This window comes from Halichoeres trimaculatus, unplaced genomic scaffold (genome assembly GCF_033239565.1).
Source record: "Halichoeres trimaculatus isolate MK-OKI-2021-1 unplaced genomic scaffold, fHalTri1.1 fHalTri1_scaffold_15, whole genome shotgun sequence".
In the NCBI taxonomy this organism is placed as follows: Eukaryota; Metazoa; Chordata; class Actinopteri; order Labriformes; family Labridae; genus Halichoeres; species Halichoeres trimaculatus.
Window position 1 is genome coordinate 10,060,524 of NW_027437193.1, and position 24,457 is coordinate 10,084,980.

The window sequence follows — 24,457 nt, forward strand, 5'->3', positions numbered from 1 at the left end:
AATTAGCCTTCAAAACGTTTCTATATTCATGCACCTGAATATTCGATTTTTGGAATAACGGCACTCATACGCTTGCCATTACGGTAAAAAAGTACACAAGTAAACTGTCCAGTCATCGAGAAGCATCTGCTTCCTGGGAGGACATTTACTGTAAATCAGGAGCTACTTTTAGCCCAATAGTCGTCAAAAACAGATGGTAAGACCGCGGCATATCAAAAGCTAACATCAAAAACAAGAGGATATCTGTGTTCACAGTCTGCGCTGTCTGCAGGGGGGTTATTGCGGTGAGTTTTCGTCATCCGGTCTTGGCGTTCCTAGCCAACCACCACACCTCAACCATTTGAGTCATTTCAGAGAACTTGAAGCAGGCCATCATGAAACATACTGACTCATTTTGATGACCGATGTCTTGTCCTTGTTCATAAATGGAAGTTAGTCTCTATGTGAAAATTGTACCAGTGCTATGATTTTTTTTGTAATATTTTATTCTTTTTTTTAAATACAAGTGGCAGTAAACTTAATAGTACAAACAATCTCACTGCAATGTCAAAGGGGTCTCATTTTTTTATTCTTTCTTACTTTTGTTGCATGTTGTCCATCAAATGAAACATTTTCCTCTGGTGTCAAAAGTCTTGTGCTATTGGTGAATAGATTCAGACTTTGCTCCTTTTATGAGTACTTTCAGCAACACACCCTGAAACACAGTAGTGTAAAGCTTGTTTGAACAGTCAAAGAAATGCTGCTGAACAACTTAAATGAATGCCCAATTCTCTGAAGGATTGTGAAGCTTTGTTTGTGTGTTTAAAAAGAAGACGTTCAGATATAATTGATGTGGTTTCTTTCTCTGCAGAGATGAGGTCGCTGACTCTGCAGCCCACAGATGTGGCCCAAGGAGCGCAGCAACAACAGGCCACATGTGGGAGGAGTGTATCTTCCAACTATGCCCCCCCGTGTCTGGAGAACAAGCTCTTAACTCAGACGTTCACACTGTTTAACCTTACTGCTCAGCCTTCCTCTTGCCCTGCTCTGCAGCCCTCCAGCTTGTCCTCCACCTCATCCTCCCTTCTCTCCACCCCATCCTTCTCATCCTCCTTTCTCACTGCATCTTCCTTCTCACCCTCTCTTACCTCTCCCCTCCTTAGCACGGAGAACAAGCTTCTCGAGAGCAGATCACCTCTTCTTTCTCTTTCCCTGACATCAAATACATCCATTCCCAATGACTCCCTGCTTCCTAAACCCACAGCGAGCAGTCTCTTTGCTCATCCTTCTGCTCTCCTCACTCCTGTTGTGCAAAAACAAAAGGGCATCGATCAGAGAGATGATGGACGAGAGGAAACATTTGACTCTACGGAAACATTATTTGAAGGATCAGTTGTGGTACATAAAACAATCCTTGTTTTCATTTTTTGCTTATAATCTTATCTTAAATATATAACAATATTTTTAAAGCTGAGATTTGACGGTATCATTTTAACACGACTTCTTCATCAGACGGACCCTGAGGAAAATTACTGTTGGTCTGAAGAGGAGGAGGACTCGGAGGAGGATAGCGAGGGATCATCTACAGATTTAGCTGTCCTTGGAATGCAGTTGGACCACAAGGAACTGGACCAAACTTTGGCCATCAGACAAGAAGAATTTGCTGAGCTTGACAGGGCAGATGATCAAATTGCAGAGGAGTTGAAGGATAAAAAAGTAGGAGAAAATTTTTGATGACATTTTTCAAGTCAGGCATTTCTTTGCCCAAGAATAAAGAAATGTATTGATCAAAATGACCCTAACTTCACAAAAACTTGGTTTTCTTTCTCTTTTTTCCTCAGTATCATCTGCTGAATGCAGTGTGTTGCTCCCTGATCAATAAGATGAAAAATCCAGGCGAGGAGGAGTGGGACTCAGAGACAAGTGTTTGGACCAGGATCATAAGCCTGTCAAAAGAAATTTCTGTCTCTGACCCACAGTTTATTCTCAAGGTCTGTGTGGATTTGCCCCTTGAGCTTTCAATTTTCCTGCAGCATTCTTTCACACCTCCTCACACTGTCTCGCTGGTATCATGCTGAAAAAATGTTCTGTTTCCATCTTGTTGATTGTTATTTCTAAAACCTTTTAGGTGGCAGTTTACACTCGACAGGAGCTGAACATCCGCATCACAGCAAACTTCTTACTCGCTCTGGCTGCCAATCAGCCGTCCACAAAGCCTCATGTCCGCAGATACTTCTGTGCTGCTGTACAGCTGCCCTCAGACTGGCTGGAAGTCGTCAGAATCTACAGTACAGTAAGAGCTCCTGAACATTCAATGCAGTCTTAACATTTTAGTTCTGTAAGTTCCTTTTAGGGTTGCTTTATTTATAACTAATCATAGTGTGATCAGTATGATTAGTTTCATGACATTGCAGTTTGGTTTTAGTTGGCTGTATTGTATATGCAAAGACAGTTTATATAAACAGTTCAGTCTTAGCATCATGTTTGTCTGTTTTCAGTGCTTCAGCCGCTCCCTGCCGATGTGCCTGAAGAAGGCGATGGTCGACAAATTCAAGCAGTTCAACGAGTATCAGCTGGCTAAATACAACACACGCAAACACCGCTGTAAACACAGCCGCAACAGACCAAAAAACAAGGTACAGAAGCATTAATTTTGGTCTCTTTGCACCCATACCTTCTTTAATCCACTTAGTTACAATTCATCTTCTATGTTTGTTACAGAAACCAACTGAGGAGCAGCTGCAACAGTGGGCAAACTTGCTGCGATCAGATAAAACTATTCTGTCAAAGTTTGTAAGTAAATACTCAGCTCTTTACTTTGTATTTTAATAAATATGTTATTTTTTTATTTTTAAATTGTATTTTTGAAAGTTTTAGAAGTGGTTTTAAGCACAACATAAGTTCATCTGAGGTGTTCAGGGAGGTTTGGGTCTGGTGCAGATTTTTTTAAAAAGACTGTGACAACAAAAATTACGATCCTCTCTTTTGTTGTTTTTAGAATACAGTATCACCAAAGTTCCAATTTTCCTTTCACAGTTATTGTATTTATTCTGTATCAGAGTTGGTTTGTTCTGTAGCAGCACACACCTGTATAAACTTACAGCTAACACTGACATGTTTGTCTGTGTGTGCGTTTTTGTTTGCAGCTGCAGGTAGAGGGCAGCACTGAGGCGGTGGTGGTGGATAAAAAGCAGAGTGAGTTCAGTTTCAAGAAGATGATCAAGAGGCTTCACATTAAAGAACCGGCTGAACACGTTATGGCCATCCTGGGGAAAAAGTGAGCAGCACAACACACACTGATATCAACTTATTGTATTCCAGAGCAGATATAAGGGAATTTTACATGTTTATATATCAAACATTATTTTAGTTATGCAGCCAACTTATTGCTTTTCATTATCTGTTCATCTAACAGCCATCACTTTTCAGCCCTCTAAATGAACCTTTTAAATCAGACATTTTATATCCTTCATTATTTTATTAAGGAAGCAGAAAAGTTGAGGCAGACATTAAGTTATTTAGCCTCAGAACTACATTTGATGTAAGATGTGTCTGTGTTGCCTTCAGGTATCCTGCAGATATGAAGTCGTTCTCTAAAAGTGGAATGAAGGGCGTGTGGGACAGAGAGCGAGCTGGGCAGCGAATGAAGCTGAAAGAGCCAGAGACATGGGAACGACTCATCAGTCTGGAAGGAAATAAGGCTGCTACCTGGGAGAAACTCATCGGTCTGTTCAGCATCGACATTTCAGAAATCGTTTGTTTTAGTTTATGTGGAGAAAATGTGATTTTTGTTCTGTCTCTTCCGTGCAGACAACAAGTCTCTGCCGTTCATGGCCATGCTGAGGAACCTGAGGAACATGATTATCAAAGGCATCAGTGAGGCTCATCATAACAAGATCCTCAGCAGACTCACCAACAAGGTCAGAGCCATCAGATTAACAGGCAGCATGCATAGAGTCTTAACTTTACTCAGTTTCAACAGTTTTTAAAAGACAAATGAGATGATAACGTTGTATGTGCAACTTAGTGCTTTTCATGTCTTTACAGAAAGCTGTTATCCAGAGCCGACAGTTTCCATTCAGATTCCTTGCTGCATATAAAGTCATCATGCAGCTGGAAACTTTGGGTGAGGCACATCGATAGACACAAAAAAGACAGTAAAACTGATCTCACACATTGACAATATGCTACAGAGCTGAACTGAAGTAATGCCATCACAACACTTACGAACACTTCTTCTATGTTGTATTTTGTTTTTTGTTGGTATCTGACAGCCACAGCAGGGTGTGTGTGTGCTCATGTGTGTTGTTGCTGTGCATAAAGAGAGAGGAAGAAGTAATGAGGGCAGGTGTGTGTGGCTGTAGAAGTACATTGAGTGCATCTCAAAGGTACAATTTCATGGGTGCGTCTCAAAGCTCCAAAGTTCCATCCATCCTTCCTCCACTTGTGTCGTTCACTTGCATCTTAGTCCCTCCCACTAGAGATGCATGGGAGAGACGCGAGGAAATGAAGAGAGGAGAGAGGAACGGAGGAGATTTGTTTTCAGACCAATGGCACATCCTGTCCTCCGGAGCGTCACGTGAAGCGACGTGTTTCATTGATGACGGCATCAGCTGATCACCTCTGGATCATCTGTCAGTCAGCTCTAAAAGCTGTTTGTGTGTCTGCACATGTGTGCTGTAATAACTCTGATCAAACAGAAACAGTAACAGAGCTTTGTCTGTTCCTTTAACCATTTTAACAAACACGTTACTATGAAGTAAACATGCTATCTGTTTATTCTGTTTGCTGTTTAAAAGCATGCAGATCACTTTACCGTTAAAATGTGTAATTGTTGGATTAATTATCAATTATTTAGCCTTTATTCAGATTGTGAACTCTGAAACTTATTAATGTAACCTACTTTATGGTGTTTCAGGAAGATATTATTTATTAGATTTCAGTATTAATCCTCCATTATATTGATTTGATGATGGTTGTGTTCAGTGTTTTGTGCTTTAGACTTACAACACTTTATTACCAGACTTGTGAAAAGTTTCTGAACGATCCTCTGTGCCTATTTTCAGCTCGTCTTTCCTCTCATTGAACTCTGTTGTGTTTGTGAAGTTTCATGTATAGAAGTCTGAGCCACTGCAGCGTCCAATCAGAGAGTGATATTCCATATGGGGGCGTGTCTGTCAGTGAAAAGACTTCCCCAAAGCCAGCTCTCATGTTTCCTCGATCATAGCTCCTCCGATCAGTCTCTTCCATCCTCTCTCCTCTCTCCTCGGAGCACAATTATCGCTTTGAGACAGTCTTCAAAATGGCGACTAAGAAAGTACTTCTGGTGCGGTGGAGGAGATAGGACTGAGGAGACATGAAATTAACGCATTGAGATGCACCCCATGCCTCTCCTTCTATGTCCTTCGCAGCACTGGAATTACTTTCTGAGTCGCCATTTTGAAGGCTGTCCCAAAGTGATAATTGTGCTCGGAGGAGAGAGGATGGAGGAGACTGATCGGAGGAGCTATGATCGAGAAAACACGAGAGCTGGCTTTACGGAAGTCTTTTTACTGACAGACACGCCCCCATATGGAATATCACTCACTGATTGGACTGTGGAGCGGCTCAGACTTCTCTACATGAAACTTCACAAACTCAGAGTTTTAATCGGAGAGACGAAAAGACGAGCTAAAAACAGTCAGTGTGGATCATTCTGAAATGGGTCATAAATCTGGTAGTAAAGTGTTTGTTGTGAGTTTAAAGCACAGAATACTGAACACAACCATCATCAAATCAATATAAAAGAGGATTAATACTGAAAACTGAAATCTAATGAATAATATCTTCCTGAGAGACAGTAAACTATATTAAAAAGTTTCAGAGTTCACGATCATCTGCTCTAAATAAAGGCTAAATGATTAATAGATAATTTAAAAAAGTGACCTGTGTGCTTCTAAACAGCACACAGAATAAACAGAGAGCAGGTTTTCTTCATGTTAACATATTTGTTAAACAGGTTAAAGGAGCAGACAAATCACTGTTACTATTTCTGTTTGATCAGAGTTATTACAGCGCACATGTGCAGACACACAAACAGCTGTTAGAGCTGACTGACAGATGATCCAGAGGTGATCAGCTAAAAACGAATTTCCTCCATTCCTCTCTCCTCTCTTCATTTCCTCGTGTCTCTGGTGGGAGGGACTAAGATGCAAGTGAATGATGCAAGTGGAGGAAGGAAGGATGGAACCTTGGAGCTTTGAGATGCACCCATGTACAATATATAATTTATAATAGGCAAGATCAAGTCCCTACAGCCTGTTATATGTTGGTGTTCCAGTAATGCGATGAGTTTTCACATCCCATTGCAGCTGCATTACTGCATTGGACCAGGAAGCTAGAGAGGAGGACTCTGACTTATTTATTGATAAATATTGTGTCACTGTTTTTGTGAGTTTAGTTTTTTATTAAGGTTATGAAAATGGACTGTCTTGTTCAGCATCATGCTCTTTATTTAACATCAGTATAAAAAATGCGGCTGTAAACACTCATCTGGAAAAAGTCAGTACCAACTACCATTGTGTCCTCTAGCCTCTGCATCACAGAAAGCCATCCCTCCCGTCAAAGACATCCTGAAGGGCATCCTGAAGAAGATCCCAAAGAGCGTACGCTTCAAACGTCTGGAATGGGAGACGACTAGGAGGACCAGACTGAGGGTGACGCTTGGAGTGCCGTATGTTTACAGACTGTACAGGATGAAAAAGGCTCAGCTCATGAAAGCAAAGTATGAGAATAGTTTTTAAGATTTATTTTACTTAAATTCATTTTTATTTCGTAATTGGAAACCATAATGTACCTGTTTCTCTGTCTGTGAATCCAGTGAGAGGCTGTTCACTGTCGATCTGTTGGACCGTTACCGAAAAGCTCTGGAGACGGCCGTTCAGATCTCCTGTCGTTACAACGTGCCTCCACTCCCTGGACGGACCGTCATCTTGCTGCCATCAGATTTGAGAGACATTAGAACAACTAAGGACCAGGACTTCTGCCTCCCACCAGATCCAGAGGAGAAAGATAAGGAGGAGGAGGAGGAGACAGAAGAAAAGGATGAGCAGGAGGAGGAGAAAGAAGAAAAGGATGAAGGAGAGGAGGGGGAAGAGGAAAAGGAGGAGGTAGAGGAGGAGGAAATAGATGAGAAGGAGAAGGAGAAAGAAGAACAACGCAAAAGGAGAGAGAAGGAGAAAAGGGAGGAGGAGAAGCTCACTCCAACCGTAAGGCTCTGAAACATATATAAACAACTACCAGGGAAAATCAGTCATACGCCTAATCTCCCTCTGTTTCCCTCTCAGCTTGGGGAGATTGCAACTTTGCTCTCTTTGATGATCAGCAGCAGCGCTGAGGACTGTCAGCTTCTCTTGTATGATTGGTGTTTCTCTGAGGAAGTCAAGCTGAAGTCGGACGTTCTCCTGGATAACGTGAGGAGCGTGATGAAACAGATGCAGGTCAGGGTTTATGTCTTTTCCAAACCATCCTCAAATTTTACATCATTAGACTCCACCATTGTTTTTCTTTACAATCTTAATCAAAAGATTTTCTTTAGTTTTCATGTTGAGTTAGGAAGCTGGAGAAAAACAGTCACTTTGTGTTTCTCATAAAGACTCATACTCCTGCAGTTGTCAAACTACTTGTAACAGACTTTTCTGTCGATAGAAGCTTTGATTCATTCAGTGTTTCTCATTTGCAGGATTTTCAGGGACGTGAAAACAGAGGTACTCCCTCCACTGTGCTCAACAACAAAAACAAGGTCAGTTTTAGGGCTGCCAATTATCGCAATCGCAATGTCAGCACATGCAATTACGTAATCGCAAAAGAGGTTATCGCAATCGCAATCGCTATCGCAATCGCAATCGCAATCGCAATGCCAGCACATGCAATTCAGATTTTTCTCCATGATAACCAAGCAAGTCTGTAGACTCATCATGACACAACTTTTTTATTAAATCGCAAGCACAATCGCCATCGCAATATTGTCCACCTAATCGCAAATCGCACCTTTTCCCCAAATCGTGCAGCACTAGTCAGTTTCTTACCATTTGATTTCTCTAAAGAATGGCTTCTTTTTTCATATTTATGACAAAGGATAACACATTAATTGAAGATTTTTCATGAATAATGTGATGAGTGTTTGTGATTTGTATTCGAAACCCAAACGTCTTAAAAAATGAAGCACAAAAATGCTTAAAAATAAAAGCGCACATTTCAGAAGACGCTTGTTCCCCTGATGAGTATCCTGATCAAGACACATGACCACTAGGGGTGTAACAGTACACAAAAATCACGGTTCGGTACGTACCTTGGTTTTAGGGTCACGGTTCGGTCCATTTTCGGTACAGTATGGAACAACGCAAAACCATTTGCTTGTTTAACGTGTTTATCAAACCAGAAACTTACCATTTAAAAGCGAGGGGGAGGCTCTTCAAGCGCCGGTTGGTCGTTAGCAGCAGCCATGATGCACAATTCTCCTGTAGCTACAGAGGCTCTTTGATATTCATCTTCTGATTGGCTCACTGTGAGACGTCACGTCCACATGATATGCACATGATCGCAAAGCACGAATCACAGACCACTTTCCTCATGAATATTAAAGCGCCTTCCCTGCTCAGCCAATCATAGTCGAGTACTGACGTGAATATTAAAGAGCCACGTGCAGCGGCTAACGTAAACTTACTGTACTCGTTCGAATACAGCACTGTACCGAACTGAAGGGCCTTATGGAGCGGTTCGGCACGGATACATGTACCGTTACACCCTTAGTGGCTAAAAGGTCAAAGTTTTGAAAAATTAAGTCTCATGGGTCTGAGATGTACACCCCTACTGACCACAATATGTTTTTAAGAAGTGAAACAATGATCAACACTTGAATTCGTGTTAGAATCGACTGCTTAGCATGACAGTGCTTCCTGGTTAACCTTTCTTCATGTTTCTGTATCTCAGATTGACAACATCATCGTGCTGAGTGACTACTATGTTTCTAGTTCAATCCAATGGGCCATCGACAGCTACAGAAAGGATGTGAACAACAAAAGCCTCTTAGTGCAGATCTTCTTGTCAAACGAGTAAAGCCCAGATTTCCTGTCCTTGTTCATAAGCCACATATTTATCAGAACATAGATACAGTTGCATTTAATTACTCATTCTAACATGTCTGTTTTTTTTGTTTTTTTTTACTGATTTCTGAAGGACACACAGGTAATTTTTTTTAATTTTCTTTCCTAAGAAATTAGTAAGACACATTTTTAGGGACTGAAAAAAACACGTTATTGTTTAGCTCTTAGCAAGTCTCTTTTCTGTTTATTGAGTGGTTAATATGTGGTTCTGTTTATTAGCTTCAGACACTCACAGGTTAAGATCGAAAGGAACTGTGTGAGCCTCACCGGCTTCAGTGAACAAATACTCAGGTAAATATATTGTGATTTCAATTATTTTTTTTACATTTATAAAGATCTGAGCTTGTTGATTTCCTCCAATTTCAGCCTTAATGCTATGCAATGTAAAACTGTTCCAGGAAGTAGCTTCACAATCAAGAGTGATAGTTTTCTCATCTATCTGTGACAAAGAAAAAGAAGGCAAAGGAAAAAATGTCCTAAATATTAAATTTTTAATTCATCAAACTTGACCAGGTTTGTGGCAGAGCGAGGATCCTCCAGGTTGATGGAACATGTGGAGCATTTGGACAAATTGTACGACATCCCACCACCAGAGGGAGATAAAAGCCTACAGACTTCAACCAACATTGTTCCAATCCCAGCCAGCCCAAAGCTACTGTAGGATCTGTTATTTTTTCTGAGTTCTCTAACCTTTTCATTTAAACATTTCTTGCCTTTTCTTTGTTAGTTTAACACAAACTCTCTTCTCTGTCCCCAGGTGGAGAGGTGTCCGTGTGTTTATCTCCTCCACTTTCAGGGACATGCACGCCGAACGTGACATCTTGGTGCGCAGCGTGTTCCCTGAGCTCAGGCGCCGTGCTGCTCAACACTGCCTCTACCTGCAGGAGGTGGAGCTGCGCTGGGGTGTGACAGAGGAGGAGTCTGGCCGGGCCGCTGAGCTGTGCCTGTCGGAGGTTTGTCGCAGTCAGATGTTGGTGGGAATCCTGGGAGAGAGGTACGGCCTGGTGCCTCCAAGACCTGTCCTCCCTGACCTGCCACAGTACAGCTGGGTAAGACTCATTATGATGATGCCAAATTTGCAGAATTTACAAACTCCTGCAAACTTTTGAAGACATTCAAAGGAAATAGAACAAGTACATTTCAAAAAGGCACTGAATCAGTTTTTTAAACTTGAATATGACTTTGAAATCTAATGCAATAATCTCATTCTTTGTGTTCAGCTGGCGTCAGCTCCACGCGGCATGTCTATGACAGAGATGGAGATCCGTCAGTTCCAGGCTCTTTACCCTGACACAGCAAAGCAGCGAATGTTCTGCTTCTTCAGAGACCCAAACATCACCAAGTATGTTTTTCATGCTCACATTCACATCCACCGTTAAAATAGCCAGACGGACTTTTGATTCATTGAAAGATGGTGTTAATGCAGCTTTTCTGGAGATACACTGAAGTATTTCATGTTTATCTTTTTCGTCTGCCTTGTGTTAACCAGATCAGTTCCTGTGGCGTGGAGATCTCATTTTGCTCCTGAATCAAAGGAGGCAGAGTCTAAAATGTCCTCTTTGAAGGAAATGATACGGGGCAGTGACGTGAAGGTCACTGAGAAGTGAGTTTCCTCAATCACATCCCCATTCCACTGGAGGAAAAATCACTCCAAAAGTTTGTTTTCATAAGGTCTATTTTTGGCTACTTTTTGAGTGAGACTTTTTTGTAAACTGAGTCTTCTTTGTTATTTTATTACGCAACAGTTACCTGTGTGAGTGGGGAGGTGTTGTGGATGGAAAACCATATCTGAAAAACCTGGAGGACTTTGGCAAAGCTGTGCTGAATGACCTGTGGACAGCTGTCGTAAAGCAGTTTGTTGAAGTGAGTAACTCTTAAAATTTACATACATTTCCAAACCCCTCATTAACCAAACTTAGCTGTGCAGAGAAGGAAACATTTAATTTTTGTCAAATCATAAACTCAGACCCACACTGTAGAGATACACATTTACTGATTTTTCATTGTTGTCTGTATCAAAATAAAATTTTGTATCACAAATATCTGAATATGTAAAATGTTCTTCTATCTTGGAGCTGGTGAAGCTGAAGCTTTTTAAGATACTTCGTAAACAATGTTTTAGTTTTATTAATTCCTTGAACTAGTGCATTTATTTTCAATGGAACTGTTTTTTCTAAAGTGTATGTACCTGCTGTTATTCATGATTAACATCTGAGATTTAAAGATTAAGGCTTGAATGAACACCTCACTTCTTTTTATGCAACAGGACGATGATGATGCTGAGGCTGCTTCTGAGATGAAGGAGCAGGAAGTCCACCAGGGGGCGCTGCAGAGACAGTTCTTCGGCAGACAGAAGCTGCTTAGAGCAGCTGTAGAGATGTCGGAGCAGGTCCAGGCTAAAGGAGGGATGATGGTGGTGGAGGGAGGACCTGGAGAGGGAAAAACTGTCTTCATGGTACTTTCTTTCGTACACGTTACTTTAAATTATTCTGTTTTTCTGTGAATAGTTTTGAGTGGAAAGGGACTTGGATGGAAATAAAAGTGACACTTTCTCTGCACACAGGCAGCTTTAGCAGAGGCTCTAAGGTCAGGAGGGAAGTCCAGGACAAACCTGGTGTGTGATGTCATCTCCTACTCTACAGCTGCCAGCCAATCAGCTCGCTCTGTGGAGAACCTGCTCAGATTCCTCGTTCAGTGGTTGAGGAAAATGAAACAAACTGAAGAGGATGCCCCTCTGCCTCAGTCCTACAGGTATATAGGAATGGGAACTTTGAATGACCTTTTTATATTATTTGAACTAACTATGGTTCATCATGTTTCCTATACACTGACTTTTCTTTCTTTGAATGATTTCTCATCACAGAGATTTGCTGTCAGAGTTTCTCTCCAGTTTAAGTGACATGAAGAGAGAAAAACCTCTGGTGCTGCTTGTTGATGGAGTGGATCTTGTTCAGGATGGCAGAGGTCAGCTTTGCTCTGATTGGATACCACAGGAGCTTCCAAAGGTCAGTTACAGGGATGGAAAACAAACAACCAACTGTTAGCTCATGGAAATAAAAAATACAAGGGCTATTTTTTTTCTGGAGGGTTACCTTCATCCAAGTGAGGTTTGGTTTAGTTTTGCTGTTTTGCCTCATTTCAGGGTGTTTGCTTGGTGATGAGCATGCCATCCAAAACAGCTCTGCTACAAACTCTGGCCAAGAAAGGAGGCACCATCATGTTTTCTCTGGGTCAGCTCACCATGCTTGACCGAAAAGACATCGTTCAGAAAGGACTGGACACGTTTGGGAAGAAACTCAGTGACTCTGCATTCAACAACCAGGTTCTTCTCTAATATCCTCCTCTGTAGATGTTTAATTCTTCATTGTCTGTGGACTCTGGTTCTGGATCCATAAATTATTCTGTTTTAGAAACCTACACTCATTAATGTATTCTTGATTCTTCTTTTCTCTAAACCTGTGCTGTGTGTGTTTGTGCAGCTCCAGATGCTGGTGATGAAGAAAGGAGCAGCGAGTCCTCTCTTCCTGCACCTGGCCTGTGAGGACCTGAGGAACTACGCCTCCTTTGACAAGGTCTAATAACTCTTTTTTACACACTCCCTCAGAGGTGATACTTCTTGATTTCCAGTTGTTTTTTGGTATTGAGACATAAGAAACCTGAGTGTGTTGTATTAGATAAAACTAGTTTGCATTAACTTGTTGAAAAATTGATTAAACATACTTTATTTTTATGTTTCAGCTGAAGGAGAGTGTTGATGGGATGCCTCAGTCTCTGAGTCAGTTGGTGCAGTACAGTCTGGACAGACTCTGCTCACAGTACCGAGGCATACTGGGACTCCGCTGGGCCCTGGCAGCACTCACTGTCAGCACCACGGGTAAGATGAGCCAGGTTTATTTTTATTTTTGTGTAATTTAAAAACATGCTATATCTTTATAAGACCACAAAATGATCTGCTTAACTGGTGAGTGGTGCCATGCAGCAAGATTACACAATCTAACGTTTAGGGATGTTATCAAAGCAGTATTTTTTTCATAACTGTCAAAATGTCATCTTTCTCATCCTCAGGCCTGAGGGAGAGAGACCTGTACTCTGTCCTGAACACCTGCAACGACTTATCCTCACGGGACAGACAGGCAACGTGGAAGGAAATTCTGCACGTGTCCAGGAAGCCTAAAGGACGTGTTCCCATGGCAACTTTCAGTCGAATAGCTCAGAGTTTACAAAGGTAAGAGATTGAGTTTGAGTTCAGAGCAACAGCTGTTTTCATCATGGAATTAAATTTAAGACTGAGAAAAGGGTCAGTTGAAGCTTAAAGTCCTGGACAGTTATCCTAAAGTGGAAACTTTACCTGTTTGGATTCTCTTCTGCAGCCTGATTGGTTCGTCTCATTGTCACGACACTGACGACCTGCTGAATCTGACCAATCAGGAGGTGAGACGGGCCTTTGAGGAATTTCTGCTCCCTACAGATGCAGACAGAACCAGAGCTCATCTTGTACTTGCAGGTAGATTAAACACACTCCGTTTCCCAAAAAAAAATTTTTAGGTCTGAGTTATTGAACATATGAACTTCACTATCCTCTTTTGTCTCATTGCTCAGCTCATCTGTGGGCTCGAGCTGACCCACAGGGCACAAACACCTTCCTGCATTGTGAGGCCATCTCCATCATGAACCTGCCTTCAAACCTGGTGAGCAGTCTCCACAGCATAAGCATAAGCGCCTCAACATTTGGGAACAATTTTCAATGCTTTGATGTCCTAACAAAAGTTTAAAGGTTTGAAATATTCTCTTTTCTTGTCTGTAACCAGATTCGAAGTGGTCAGATGGAGGCTGTTCATTCTCTGCTCTCCAGCTACTTCTTCCTGTATGCTCAGGTGCGTCATGGCCTCCTGCACCAACTCCTGGAGACCTACAGCTTATACGGTGAGTATGCATGACAATACTTTGTACGAGAAATGTAAACTGCTGGTTTTTACAACAACCAATCAACGTTTGTATCCTGGAATTCTTTCCTTTTCTATAGAGCATGACTCTGGGTCCTCATGTAAGTACAATAAAATAAATAACTCATTTATTTCTTTCAAGTCTGTTTTATTCCTCTGTATGACATCTCCATTCCCCCTCAGTTGGTTCCCAAAGTGGCCTTGAAGACTGCCGAATTTTCCTGAAGCGTCACGCTCAGTTGCTCTCCTCCTGGCCGGCGCTTTTCATCCAGCAGGCCCTCAATGAGCCTCCTGAGACGTCTGCTCACTCCTGGGCACAGGGCCTGATGGGAAAAGGAGGGGTCCGTGTTGTGGAGTGGCTGAATAACAACAATACGCTTCAACAGGAGCCCAGGTATGCAGATTGTCAGCAAGATGCTTGAAGTCCGTGGTGAATAGATCGTGATTGTGTCTGTTAAGTGTTTCATCACTTATGAATTGTGTTGTGTGTTCAATCTCAGTGAGCTGGTGTCCACCTTCTCCTCTGAACCCACCTGTTTGGTTGTGAGCTCAGATGAAGATCTGATGGTGGTCGGCACCGGGCAGGGAACACTTCACGTCATCAACACTCAGACGGGACAGGTATGGACGCAATGTAAATGAGAGATTATCATAGATATTTGAAAACTTCTTATATTAAAGTCCAGAGTCAAGTCCATCCAGTTCATCAGTTTACACATAAAGTTCACACAAAAATAGCTGATGGATAGATGAATGGATCAACAGTTGGAAAAGATTCTAACAGATAAACTCTGCCTTTGGCTGTGAACAGGAAGTGAAATCTCTGGTGAGCAGCTGTGACGGCATCTCCAGCTGTGTGTTTCTTAAAGATGGCCGCCTTGCTACCACCTCCTACGATGGACGGATAGAGATCTGGGACATCGGGAACAGCTGCAGGTGAGAGGAGGGTTAGACTCAAACACCTCCCTCTCTCCTAACCTGGATGTTTCCTGTTTTGTCTCCAGATGTAGTTTGAATTGACCGGCTCATGTTTCATGTCTTTTCAGGACCGCTCTCATTGATGCTCACACTAACACAATAACAGCTAGTGACATCACTGTAGACAGGAAGAACCTCGCCACCGTATCTCTGGACTTCATGTTGAAAGTTCGTCCCATAAGAAAAATGTTTCTGTGTTTTCTAAAACACCATATAATGTAATAGTGCAGTTTTAATGATGCTGTTTTTCTCTTTCCTCAGGTCTGGTCCTCAGCTAAAGGTAATGAGGTAGCAGCCCTTGACAGCTCCAGCCCTTTGAACTGTGTGACCTTTGACCCTGAGGGTCTCCTGCTGGCTGCAGGTTGCTGGGATGGGAAAGTGATTATTTGGAACTGGCTCCAGAATAAAATCAAAACAGTGAGTTATTCAAAGAGTGAAACAGGTTTTCATAAAGAGAGTCAGATTAATCCACAATCATCAGCTGAGATTCATGAAAACATCTTCCTTCTGTTTCCTCAGAACCTGTGCGGTCACCAGCGCTCTGTGCGCAGTCTCTCCTTCGCTCCCTCCTCCTCCATGCTCTGCTCTGGCTGTGTGTCTGGAGAGGTCAGGGTGTGGTCAGTGTCCACCTCCACCTGTGTGGGATGTTTCCAGGCTCACTGTGGAGCCACAGAGGCCCTCACCTTCCTGGAGGAGGGGAGCCTGCTGCTGAGTGCCGGCTCTGATCACATGGTGAGAAAACTGGTCCAGAAAAAATTCAACCATCTTGATTGACTTGAAGTATTTACTACACCATAGACTTTAATAAAGTTTAACCACAAATAATTGTTCTTCTTTTGTGTCAGCTTATAAGCTGCATGAACTGTGTAAATAGATCAACTGTAAAAGACTTAAAGGTCCCATATTATGTTCCTTTTCTGCAGTTTAACATGGATCATTGATGTCTTCATGAAATGGTTGTAACATGTTTTGGTCCAAAAAGCCAAAAAATAAAGCACTGCAGCATTGTTTCCAGGCTCTCATAGCCCCTCTGTTCAGAATGCTCTGATTTAGTGGGCGTGACCTTTATATGTAAATGAGCCACCGCTGATACCGCCCCACTCTGGGGAGGGGAGTGGGCGGGGAGGGGGTTCGGGGGTATCTGATCCAGTGGACCAATCAGGTCAGACTTGCTCCTGATTGGTCAAAATAGGGAATCGCTGACATCAGCAAATCCCCAAAATCCAAACAGCTCGTTTTAGGTCAGGATTTTTCATTCACAAGCACTACTAAGTACAGGTTTTGTCATTAAATATCACATTTTGTGGGCTAGGATGAAAGCCAAAGACCCACAATTTTCACTAAAAGACTTTTTAAAGTGATTTTTGCATAATATGGGACCTTTCAATTGAGGGGATATTGTGTATTTTTTTCTGTGGCTCTCAGAAATAGATTATAGTAGTTTGTGATGTTCCTTGGTAACTTGTTCACTTTTTTTCTCCTTTTTCTTCTTGTGTTTCTTCAATTTAGCTCCATCTCTGGTCAGGGGGACTTGGACGTTCAGTTACTACATTAAAAAACTCTGTTGTAAGCTCCTTATTTATGCATATCATTTAAATGTCCCCTCTCGTGGGTAAAATTAAAACCATGAGTATGATTTTAAAGGCTGTTTGGTAATATAAGAATGAATATGTAACAGATATCAAAATAATTCTCTATTTATCTTGTGTTTTAATACGAGCAGGAACCTCCCCTAAAGAAACGTAAATATGAACCCTCCGCTCCAGCTGCTCTGTGTGTGGCTGTTAATGGAGACTATGCTGCTGTGGGATATCACGGTGACGGCATCAAACTCTTCAATCTGGAGTCAGGTGTGTTCCATGTCACAAAACTGTAAAAAACAATGGTTTATGTGTTTCTCATAATCGAACAGACCCTCACTGTTTCTTTTTCAATGGCAGGTGAGAAGATCTGGGACTCCAGGTACTTCGTTGAGTCTGTGCCCTGCCTGCGATGGGTCTATGTGGATGCGGAGCAGACAGAGCCTGAGCTGCTGGTGTCCGCAGGCAGCGACGTACGTCTGAGGATCTGGAAGAAGAAGGAAGGAGAGGAGGGGCTGCGGGGATGTCTGGACCAGTGTGGAGTGTTTCGTCACCAACTTAAACCCATCCTGGCGATGGAACAAAACTCAACCTACCTGGCTACAGCTTCAGGTGAGTGAAGTTGTTAAATGTGACTGTTTCACTAAAATATCCTGAAATGTAGAAAAACGTTAACTCCTCTGTCCCTTTCTCTGGTAAAGATGACTGCACGGTTGTTCTGTGGCTGCTGAGTGATCTGGCTAATGGTTCCTGTGATCAGCCTCATGCGCTGCTGAAAGGTCACACAGGAGGAGTCACCTGTCTGTCTTTCAGCCCCGATGGTAATCAGCTGCTGTCAGGTGGAAAAGATAAGGTATGATTTGTAATAACCAAATGTTGGTGGGATGATGAGTCAATTTGCTGTCGCCAAAATCTTAACCATAAGTTGAAGACTCTCTGCTGTTTTATTTCAAGTTCATTTCTATTTAACTGCTCAAAGAGTAAAGACTCAACTGTGTGATCAGATTGAAGTTGCTTTGTTTTTCACATAGAGGGAAATAATTCATTTAAATAAGTAAGATTATAATATTTCGTCTGTCAGATTACCACAGTACTGTTAAAAAGACGTGTGTGTATGTGTGTGTGTTTCAGGCTCTGATGGTTTGGGATGTAAGTATGACTCCTGCTGTCCTCTCTAAGTCGCTCCCTCACGCTCACAGAGACTGGATCACCGGCTGTGTTTGGACTCCAGACTGTGTGGTAAATGTCATATACTACTCTAATCCTGGTTTATTGACGCTATAACCTCCTCCATTTTAGCTCTGGGGTTGATCTGCTGGGCAGCATCTATTTCCAGCATTTTCAACATTTCAGAATTTCCTTACACTGTCTGTAAACATCACCTCCTCAAATGTATCCTCTTTTTTTATAGAAAAGAATGAGTAGAATACAAAATACTTTATGTATCCCGGAAAGGAAATTCAGGAGTCTCAGGAGCAATCATTAAGACAAAAGGAAGACAGTGTATGGCAAGTCCATAAAGGTCCATAAGAAAATAGATGATGACAGCTTGTCCATCATTGTCCAGTTCGGCCAGCCTCCACCTCCACAGGGTCCAGGACTGAGCTTCTTCAGCAGTCTGTTCAGTCTCTGTCTCCTGGATCCTGTCTGCTCACAGCAGGTGAAGCTCTTCCAATGTGGTGTCTGGTGTTAGCTCTGTTAGCCATGTCTGTGAATAGCATGATGCTACTCTGCCCTCTGGTGTTCCCTGTGTTGCTGGGTTAACACGGCTAGCTCGTCCATCTTATTGGATATTGATCTTGCGTTCCCAATAACAAGGATGGAAGGACAGATCACACCTGAGAACCAGCATCTCGTCCTCACCTCCTTCTCCTCGCCTTGTAGGGAAACATCAGGCCTTGCACCAGCTAGCATTGACATGCTACAGGCTGCTAACAGCTGATTCCACATGTAAACAATGCAGCCGTGGTTACGTGTAGAATCCCCAGACAAACACAGGAGAAAAGTAGTAAAAATATCTCGGAAGACAAAACCAGTTTGGTGTCCATGACCAGCAAATGAGCCACACAAAGTAATGATCCACTCCAAACACAAAGATGATGAAAAAGAGACGAAAAAATTACAAGAAATGGACAAAAGAAGTCTTTTTAGTAAATTCATATTAGAGCTTGTTTGTTTTAATTATATTGAGGCTAAGAAGAGTTGCACTTAGATTAGCATTAAGAGGAGTGGGATTAGCTGACACACTGATGACTGAGTTGTAGCTGTTTGCTCAGGGGTAAAAATGCCAAACTGAACGCCACCTTTTATCTCCTTGTTTAGGCTGATCAAAACTTTGTGGGAAAACCTCCTGTTTAGAACCAAAGGGTGTTGCAGAGGCTACATCCCTGTTCCGTAAACTTGCCCTCATCACTCACTTTCTCTTCCAGATCAGCTCATCAAACGATGGCAGGCTTTGTTTCTGGGATCTGCAGGAAGGCAAACGTCTCAAAGAAATCTCCTGGACCAGTTCTCTCACATCCGTCTGCTGTCTGGTGAGAAAGTTTGAAAATTATCCATATGAGAGAACTGATGTGTTTTGAAACATTTAAGCTCAATCAGTATCTGAGCTGTTGTTGGTGTCAGAATATGTTTTGTTCTCTCTTTTAGGGTCTTCATGAATGAACAAGCCTCAGCTTTGTGTTGACTTGTTGTTTGTTGTCTCTGTGTGCAGGGGCAGTTTGTGATCGCTGGATGTGCAGAAGGATCACTTCATGTTTGGAACTGGGAGACAAACTCAGAAATCAGTCACATCGCTGCACACAAACAGCGTATCCACCACATCTCTGTCCTACCAAACACAGGTTATCCTTCTGGAAATGTCTGTGTGTTCATCTATGTGTTGGATATAAAAGCTTTGTGTTTTTAATCCCCACTTCCTATTTTCTTTTTCAAGACAAGGACAAAGACATCAACCCAGAGGAAATGTCTATCTTTACTGCCTCTGATGATGGCACTGTGCAGCTCTGGAAACCACTGCAGGTCTGTTTGTCTCTAGAAAAGTTTAATCTCTACCATTATAACACTTCTTTTTTGATTTAGTGTCACTGGGGGTCTTTATATTTTAATTTTTCTCACAGTTCATTCGGTCACTGTTGCTAGTTTTCTGTGCCTTTCAAAACACAGGTGGAGCACTTCAACACCTTCCAGGGCCACAGCGGCTCTGTTCATGGAGTCGCTCTCAAAGAGGTGCTCCCAGAATTCCTCACTGTTTCTGAAGACTGCTCGCTGAGATGCTGGACAATGACAAAAGGTTTGACACGCTTTTCTGCCTTTGTATAAAACTGGATCAAAGAGAGTTAAAACTCCTTGATAGATAGATGTATTTTCATAGATATCTTGAATCTTGTTTTGGTTGATTTTTTTAATTCAAGAGGCCATTATCTGTTAAATTCTTACATGTATGATGTATAAGTTTGTTGTTTTTCTTTCAGTCCACTGTTACCCACACTTAGTCCTCCAGTACAAATGATAGTACAGGAATCATCCATCCTCTTACCAGTGTTGGGCTGTTCTAGCTCTTCTAAGTTATTTCAACTGTTTCATTCAGTTGTAACAGTTACCAGCTGATGCTGTGCATACATTTTTTGACAGTGTGACTGAAATCTGCCCCCGTTCACCTCTGTGTCACATCTTTTCAGAGGGCCTTACCAGCTGGAGAGGTCCCGTCACAGCTCTGTGCTTCTCTGAGGAAGATGATCTGCTTCTGGTTGGTTATGAATCTGGATACCTGGAAATATGGCGGGACAACGCTGTGATCGGCCACAAGCAGGTGAGGACATGTGCTTTTTGTGGCGGGGTTGTTCTACAGCAGGGATTGGCAACCTTTTCCATGACTCCTGCCACTTTGAAATACACTCATGTCCAAAGTGCCAATACTTCTTTCATAAAATCATCACCAGTCGATAGGAAAGTCTCCTTTATGTAATCCCTGCTAGCAAGTGGTTTTCCATGCTTCGCTATGCCGTGAGAAATGGTATAACTTCCCACCGTTGCCTGGTTTTCAACAGCACAGAAAGTTTAGAATGTGTTACTCTCTTTCACATACTTTACTGATGCTGTTTTTGTGTTTGGTCTCAAAAAGACGCAGCACAATTGATGTCCTACATACCACACTTTCACAGCAAAGGGTGCATAATGCCCGATCTCTGTCACTCTCCGGCAATAAATCCATACTCCCTTGTCCAACTATGTTGGAAAGAGCGACTGGAACTTGGTTTTCTTGCCAGCATAATGGGGCTAAATGGATTCGATTGCGAGCTAAAAGACTGATCTCCCAAAGAGATTTGCAGTGACGGACTTGCAAAATACATTTGCGCACTTGAAACGTCATGATTTAGATTTATTATTTAACATTGTTTGTTAAGTTTTTACAAAGGAACATTTATCATGTGCTCAATTTCTTGAGAAGTGTTAAATAAAATACAGTTTTTTATAAATTGTTTATTTATTTTGTCCTCTGCCTGTCTGTCACTATTCTCTTCGTGCCTCATGTGCCAGCTTTGGCACCCGTGCCCAAGGTTGCTTACCCCTGTTATACAGTGTTCATATTTGTTTGTGTGTGTGTGTAAGGCCTCAGCCAGCAGTGTCACAGCAATCTGCTCCATGCCTGATGACCAGTACGCTGTCGGCTACATGGAAAATCACGTTGATGTGTGGAAGCTGCTGTGGGACCAACAACACAACATAGCAAGGTGGGAAAACAATCACAGAACCATGATACCATCTCTGTTTATCCTTCATAATGTAGTTTGATGTTCTGTTTGTTGAGATAAATGATGATTTGAGAGTGCTTTGGATGCAGGAAATGACATTCTGCTCTCCTATGTGTTTGTCTCCTCCAGCCTGGTGAAGGTTAAAACGTACAAACTGGAAGATTCCATGGTTCAACTCATATACTGCTCAATGCTGATGGGAGTGTGCACCAAAGGAACAATACATGACGTCATGTATGAAGAAGAGGACAAGTGGAGGAGCAGAGTCACAAGGTAACATGATATTGATCAAAGGGGTTTTCAGGGTTCATTCAGTAAATAATTCTCTGACTTGATGAGGCTAATTATGTGGATTTGAGTTTCACTGAAAACATTTAGTGTAGAGGAGATATACCTACTGGTTATTTTCAAAACTACAGTGGTTAACACTTAATTTTAGGTTCAGACTCTGTTTTCTGTGCAGTTGTTTTTAACTTACTGAAAAAAGATGTTATCTTCACTGATCAAATATTCCTTAAAAACTTAAGTATTATTAACTTTTTTCTTAATAACAGTTGGACAGAGAGGGTCCGAATAATGCAACTGATTCGCAACGACAAAAGAAGCATGTGGGTCATGGGAGAAGCAGAGAATCGTGTTGAGATTGGATTTATTGTGAGTTGTCATGAAGTTACATAAAATGAAAAGTGAACACATGAATGCTTTTTTTGGGGTTTTATTTAATGTTCTCTTTTTCTTCAGTTTTCATTTGGATCCAGAGAAAACTTTATCTCAAATTTCAGCTCAACATACCTGGAGTGTGACGATGAGGAGAAGGAGAACTGCAGCCTTATCACAGCTTTAACCATGGACACAGGTACTGACATCTACCTAAACAACTCTTACTTGGACCATGACAATATAAAGAACAAAACAATTACACTGAGAACTACTGCTCCTCTTGTTACCATCTTGTTCTGTCTTTTCAGACTTAACTGTGATTGGAGACGTTAAGGGCAGCATGTGGTTCGTCCAGTCTCCTGAACCTTCCACGTGGCGCAACAGAAAACCTGTAAGATCTCAGAGAAGCATGGCAACACTTCAAGCCCAAAACACAACATATGCATTCAATAGACACTGGTGTGGTTTGTCGAGGCGATGACCTTTAATGGCTTCTAATGTGGTCAAGACTTCTTTTTCTACTTGCTCTGAGGTTCATCGAGACATAGCAACTTTAAAATTTGGAGTAGAGCCTATTTTGATTAAATATATCTGAGAGCATCGTTAGCTGCAGTAACACGTAACACTGGCTGTTTTTTAAACCACCTACTACACTAGTAGTGCCTATTATTTTGGCCAAAATTCAGCGTGTAGTAGGTAGTATGCGAAAAACTTGCAAAATCTGCCGTATGCAAAAAATCCCTGGATGTCCTACTGATCCAGGAAAATTTCTCTGTATGCAACTGACCAGTCTACCTGGCATACTGTTTCCCACAATGCTAACACTGTTTGTCTATGCAGGTGGCAGGTTTTGGTGAATTACTGCCACCTACTGGACTGAGTCAGCACTATAACTACAACACAACAACAGTAATGAGATTGAAGTGAAGTAATGAGAAAGAAACACTTCTAGTTCTACAAATTCATTAAAGCCCCTATATACCACTATATTACACCATTGTTTAACCATATATGGATTATATGGAAATGGTTTTTCCATCAGCAGTAGAAATAAAAATTCAATCCATGCCAGAATTTTGAAAAAAATAATGTAACATATGGTGTAAACTCAAAAATCAAATATGATTTTTCTGCTGTGGTATGATTAACAAAATAACTAAAATGTCTCGATCTACCCAAAGTTCGTTTTGTATGTTTTTAATAAAGGTTAAAAAATCAGCAGCTGTAGCTCCACCTTCCAAAACTTAAAACCAGACTAGTATACTACAAAACAGACCCAAAAGATCTGTCATACTACATGCAAAAGCTGTAGGCAGTATGCAGTACCTACTACATACTACATTCCCATGTATTGTGTCGGAGGAGGTTTGGAAAACAGCCATACATACATGCATTTGTTCATAGAGACAAAATCCTCGTGACATGACTGGCCTTTGATTATAGCAGTGGGTGTGTTCAATCATATTTGCACATTAGCTTCATGCGGCTAAGAGCTCAGGTATAAAAAGTAAAGCCACCAGAAGCAGAAAGAAGATTTGATTTCGATTTCTGATCCTCAGGCTCACAGTGACAGGATCAGCGTGCTGAGACTCACCAAAAGCACCATCGTCTCTGCCTCCTACGACAGGACGGTGAAGCTGTGGGACAGAAACACTAAGAAACAGGTATCAGAGACTTGAAACAACAAACTTTAAGCAAAGTTAAGGGACCTGAAAGTGCTAGCTAAATTTCAGGCCTTGCAATGTGACAAATTACCCACTTGTTGTTGTATAGATATTACCCTCTCTTTCTCCTCCTTCAGGTGGGGATGTTTGTGTGTGGAGCTCCTGTTCTGCTGCTGGAGGTGAACCCTAAAAAACCCACTGAGCTGGTTTGTGGTGACAAACAGGGGAAACTCTACTTCCTCTCCTGGAAAGAATAAAAGCTAAACTCTTACTCACTGAATCTCTAAGTTTGCTCTGCCTACCAAAGATTTCCTGAAATATTTTGCTTCCTTTGCTTTATTGAAGGTGAAAGTGCACTAAACAGAAAAGAACAGGTGATATTTACACTCCATGTGGGAAGATAAATTGGTGTGATAGCTTTAAGCCACGTTTACTTGTGCCTTTGATTTAGATATGAGGAAACTTGCAAATGTAACATGCGTAGAGTGTAGAAATGGTTTACATTTTTTTTCTGTAACTGAAATTAATCAGTTAATAATTTTGTTTTGATATAATTCTTTAAGAAAAATATGAATGTGGGATATGAATCATTAAAGTGGTTAAATTGGTGCAATAAGTGAATTATGATTGTATATTTTTCCGATTAAATTATGTTTGATCAGCACTTCAATGATTTATGTCTTGTGTGTTTTATTACTTAACCTACAGTGAATTTGCTTTACTTTTAGTATTCTTATTACTTTAATAGTGTGCATA

The 24,457-nt window shown here is 41.6% G+C and overlaps 1 protein-coding gene across 1 annotated transcript; it reads left to right on the forward strand.

The window, feature by feature from the left end:
* Positions 1-100: 100 nt before the first annotated feature.
* On the forward strand, positions 101-24,371 carry LOC141804310 (telomerase protein component 1-like). Its single transcript, XM_074688665.1, has 56 exons — positions 101-284; positions 851-1,377; positions 1,492-1,695; positions 1,821-1,970; positions 2,108-2,272; positions 2,478-2,615; positions 2,701-2,772; positions 3,126-3,256; positions 3,547-3,704; positions 3,790-3,899; positions 4,027-4,105; positions 6,550-6,742; positions 6,839-7,226; positions 7,305-7,457; positions 7,700-7,759; positions 8,950-9,071; positions 9,348-9,413; positions 9,636-9,779; positions 9,880-10,171; positions 10,343-10,464; positions 10,612-10,725; positions 10,868-10,985; positions 11,389-11,577; positions 11,686-11,873; positions 11,986-12,127; positions 12,265-12,444; positions 12,602-12,694; positions 12,861-12,996; positions 13,188-13,347; positions 13,493-13,626; positions 13,722-13,810; positions 13,931-14,045; positions 14,146-14,166; positions 14,249-14,459; positions 14,566-14,686; positions 14,877-15,001; positions 15,112-15,211; positions 15,305-15,460; positions 15,563-15,775; positions 16,553-16,609; positions 16,767-16,893; positions 16,984-17,235; positions 17,325-17,476; positions 17,755-17,862; positions 19,053-19,157; positions 19,337-19,466; positions 19,559-19,644; positions 19,789-19,915; positions 20,304-20,434; positions 21,235-21,356; positions 21,507-21,650; positions 21,932-22,031; positions 22,119-22,233; positions 22,346-22,428; positions 23,597-23,701; positions 23,839-24,371. Exons 2-56 carry the CDS (start codon positions 853-855, stop codon positions 23,956-23,958), a joined length of 7,941 nt encoding a protein of 2,646 aa, XP_074544766.1. The 5' UTR covers positions 101-284; positions 851-852; the 3' UTR covers positions 23,959-24,371.
* The last annotated feature ends 86 nt before the right edge of the window (positions 24,372-24,457 follow it).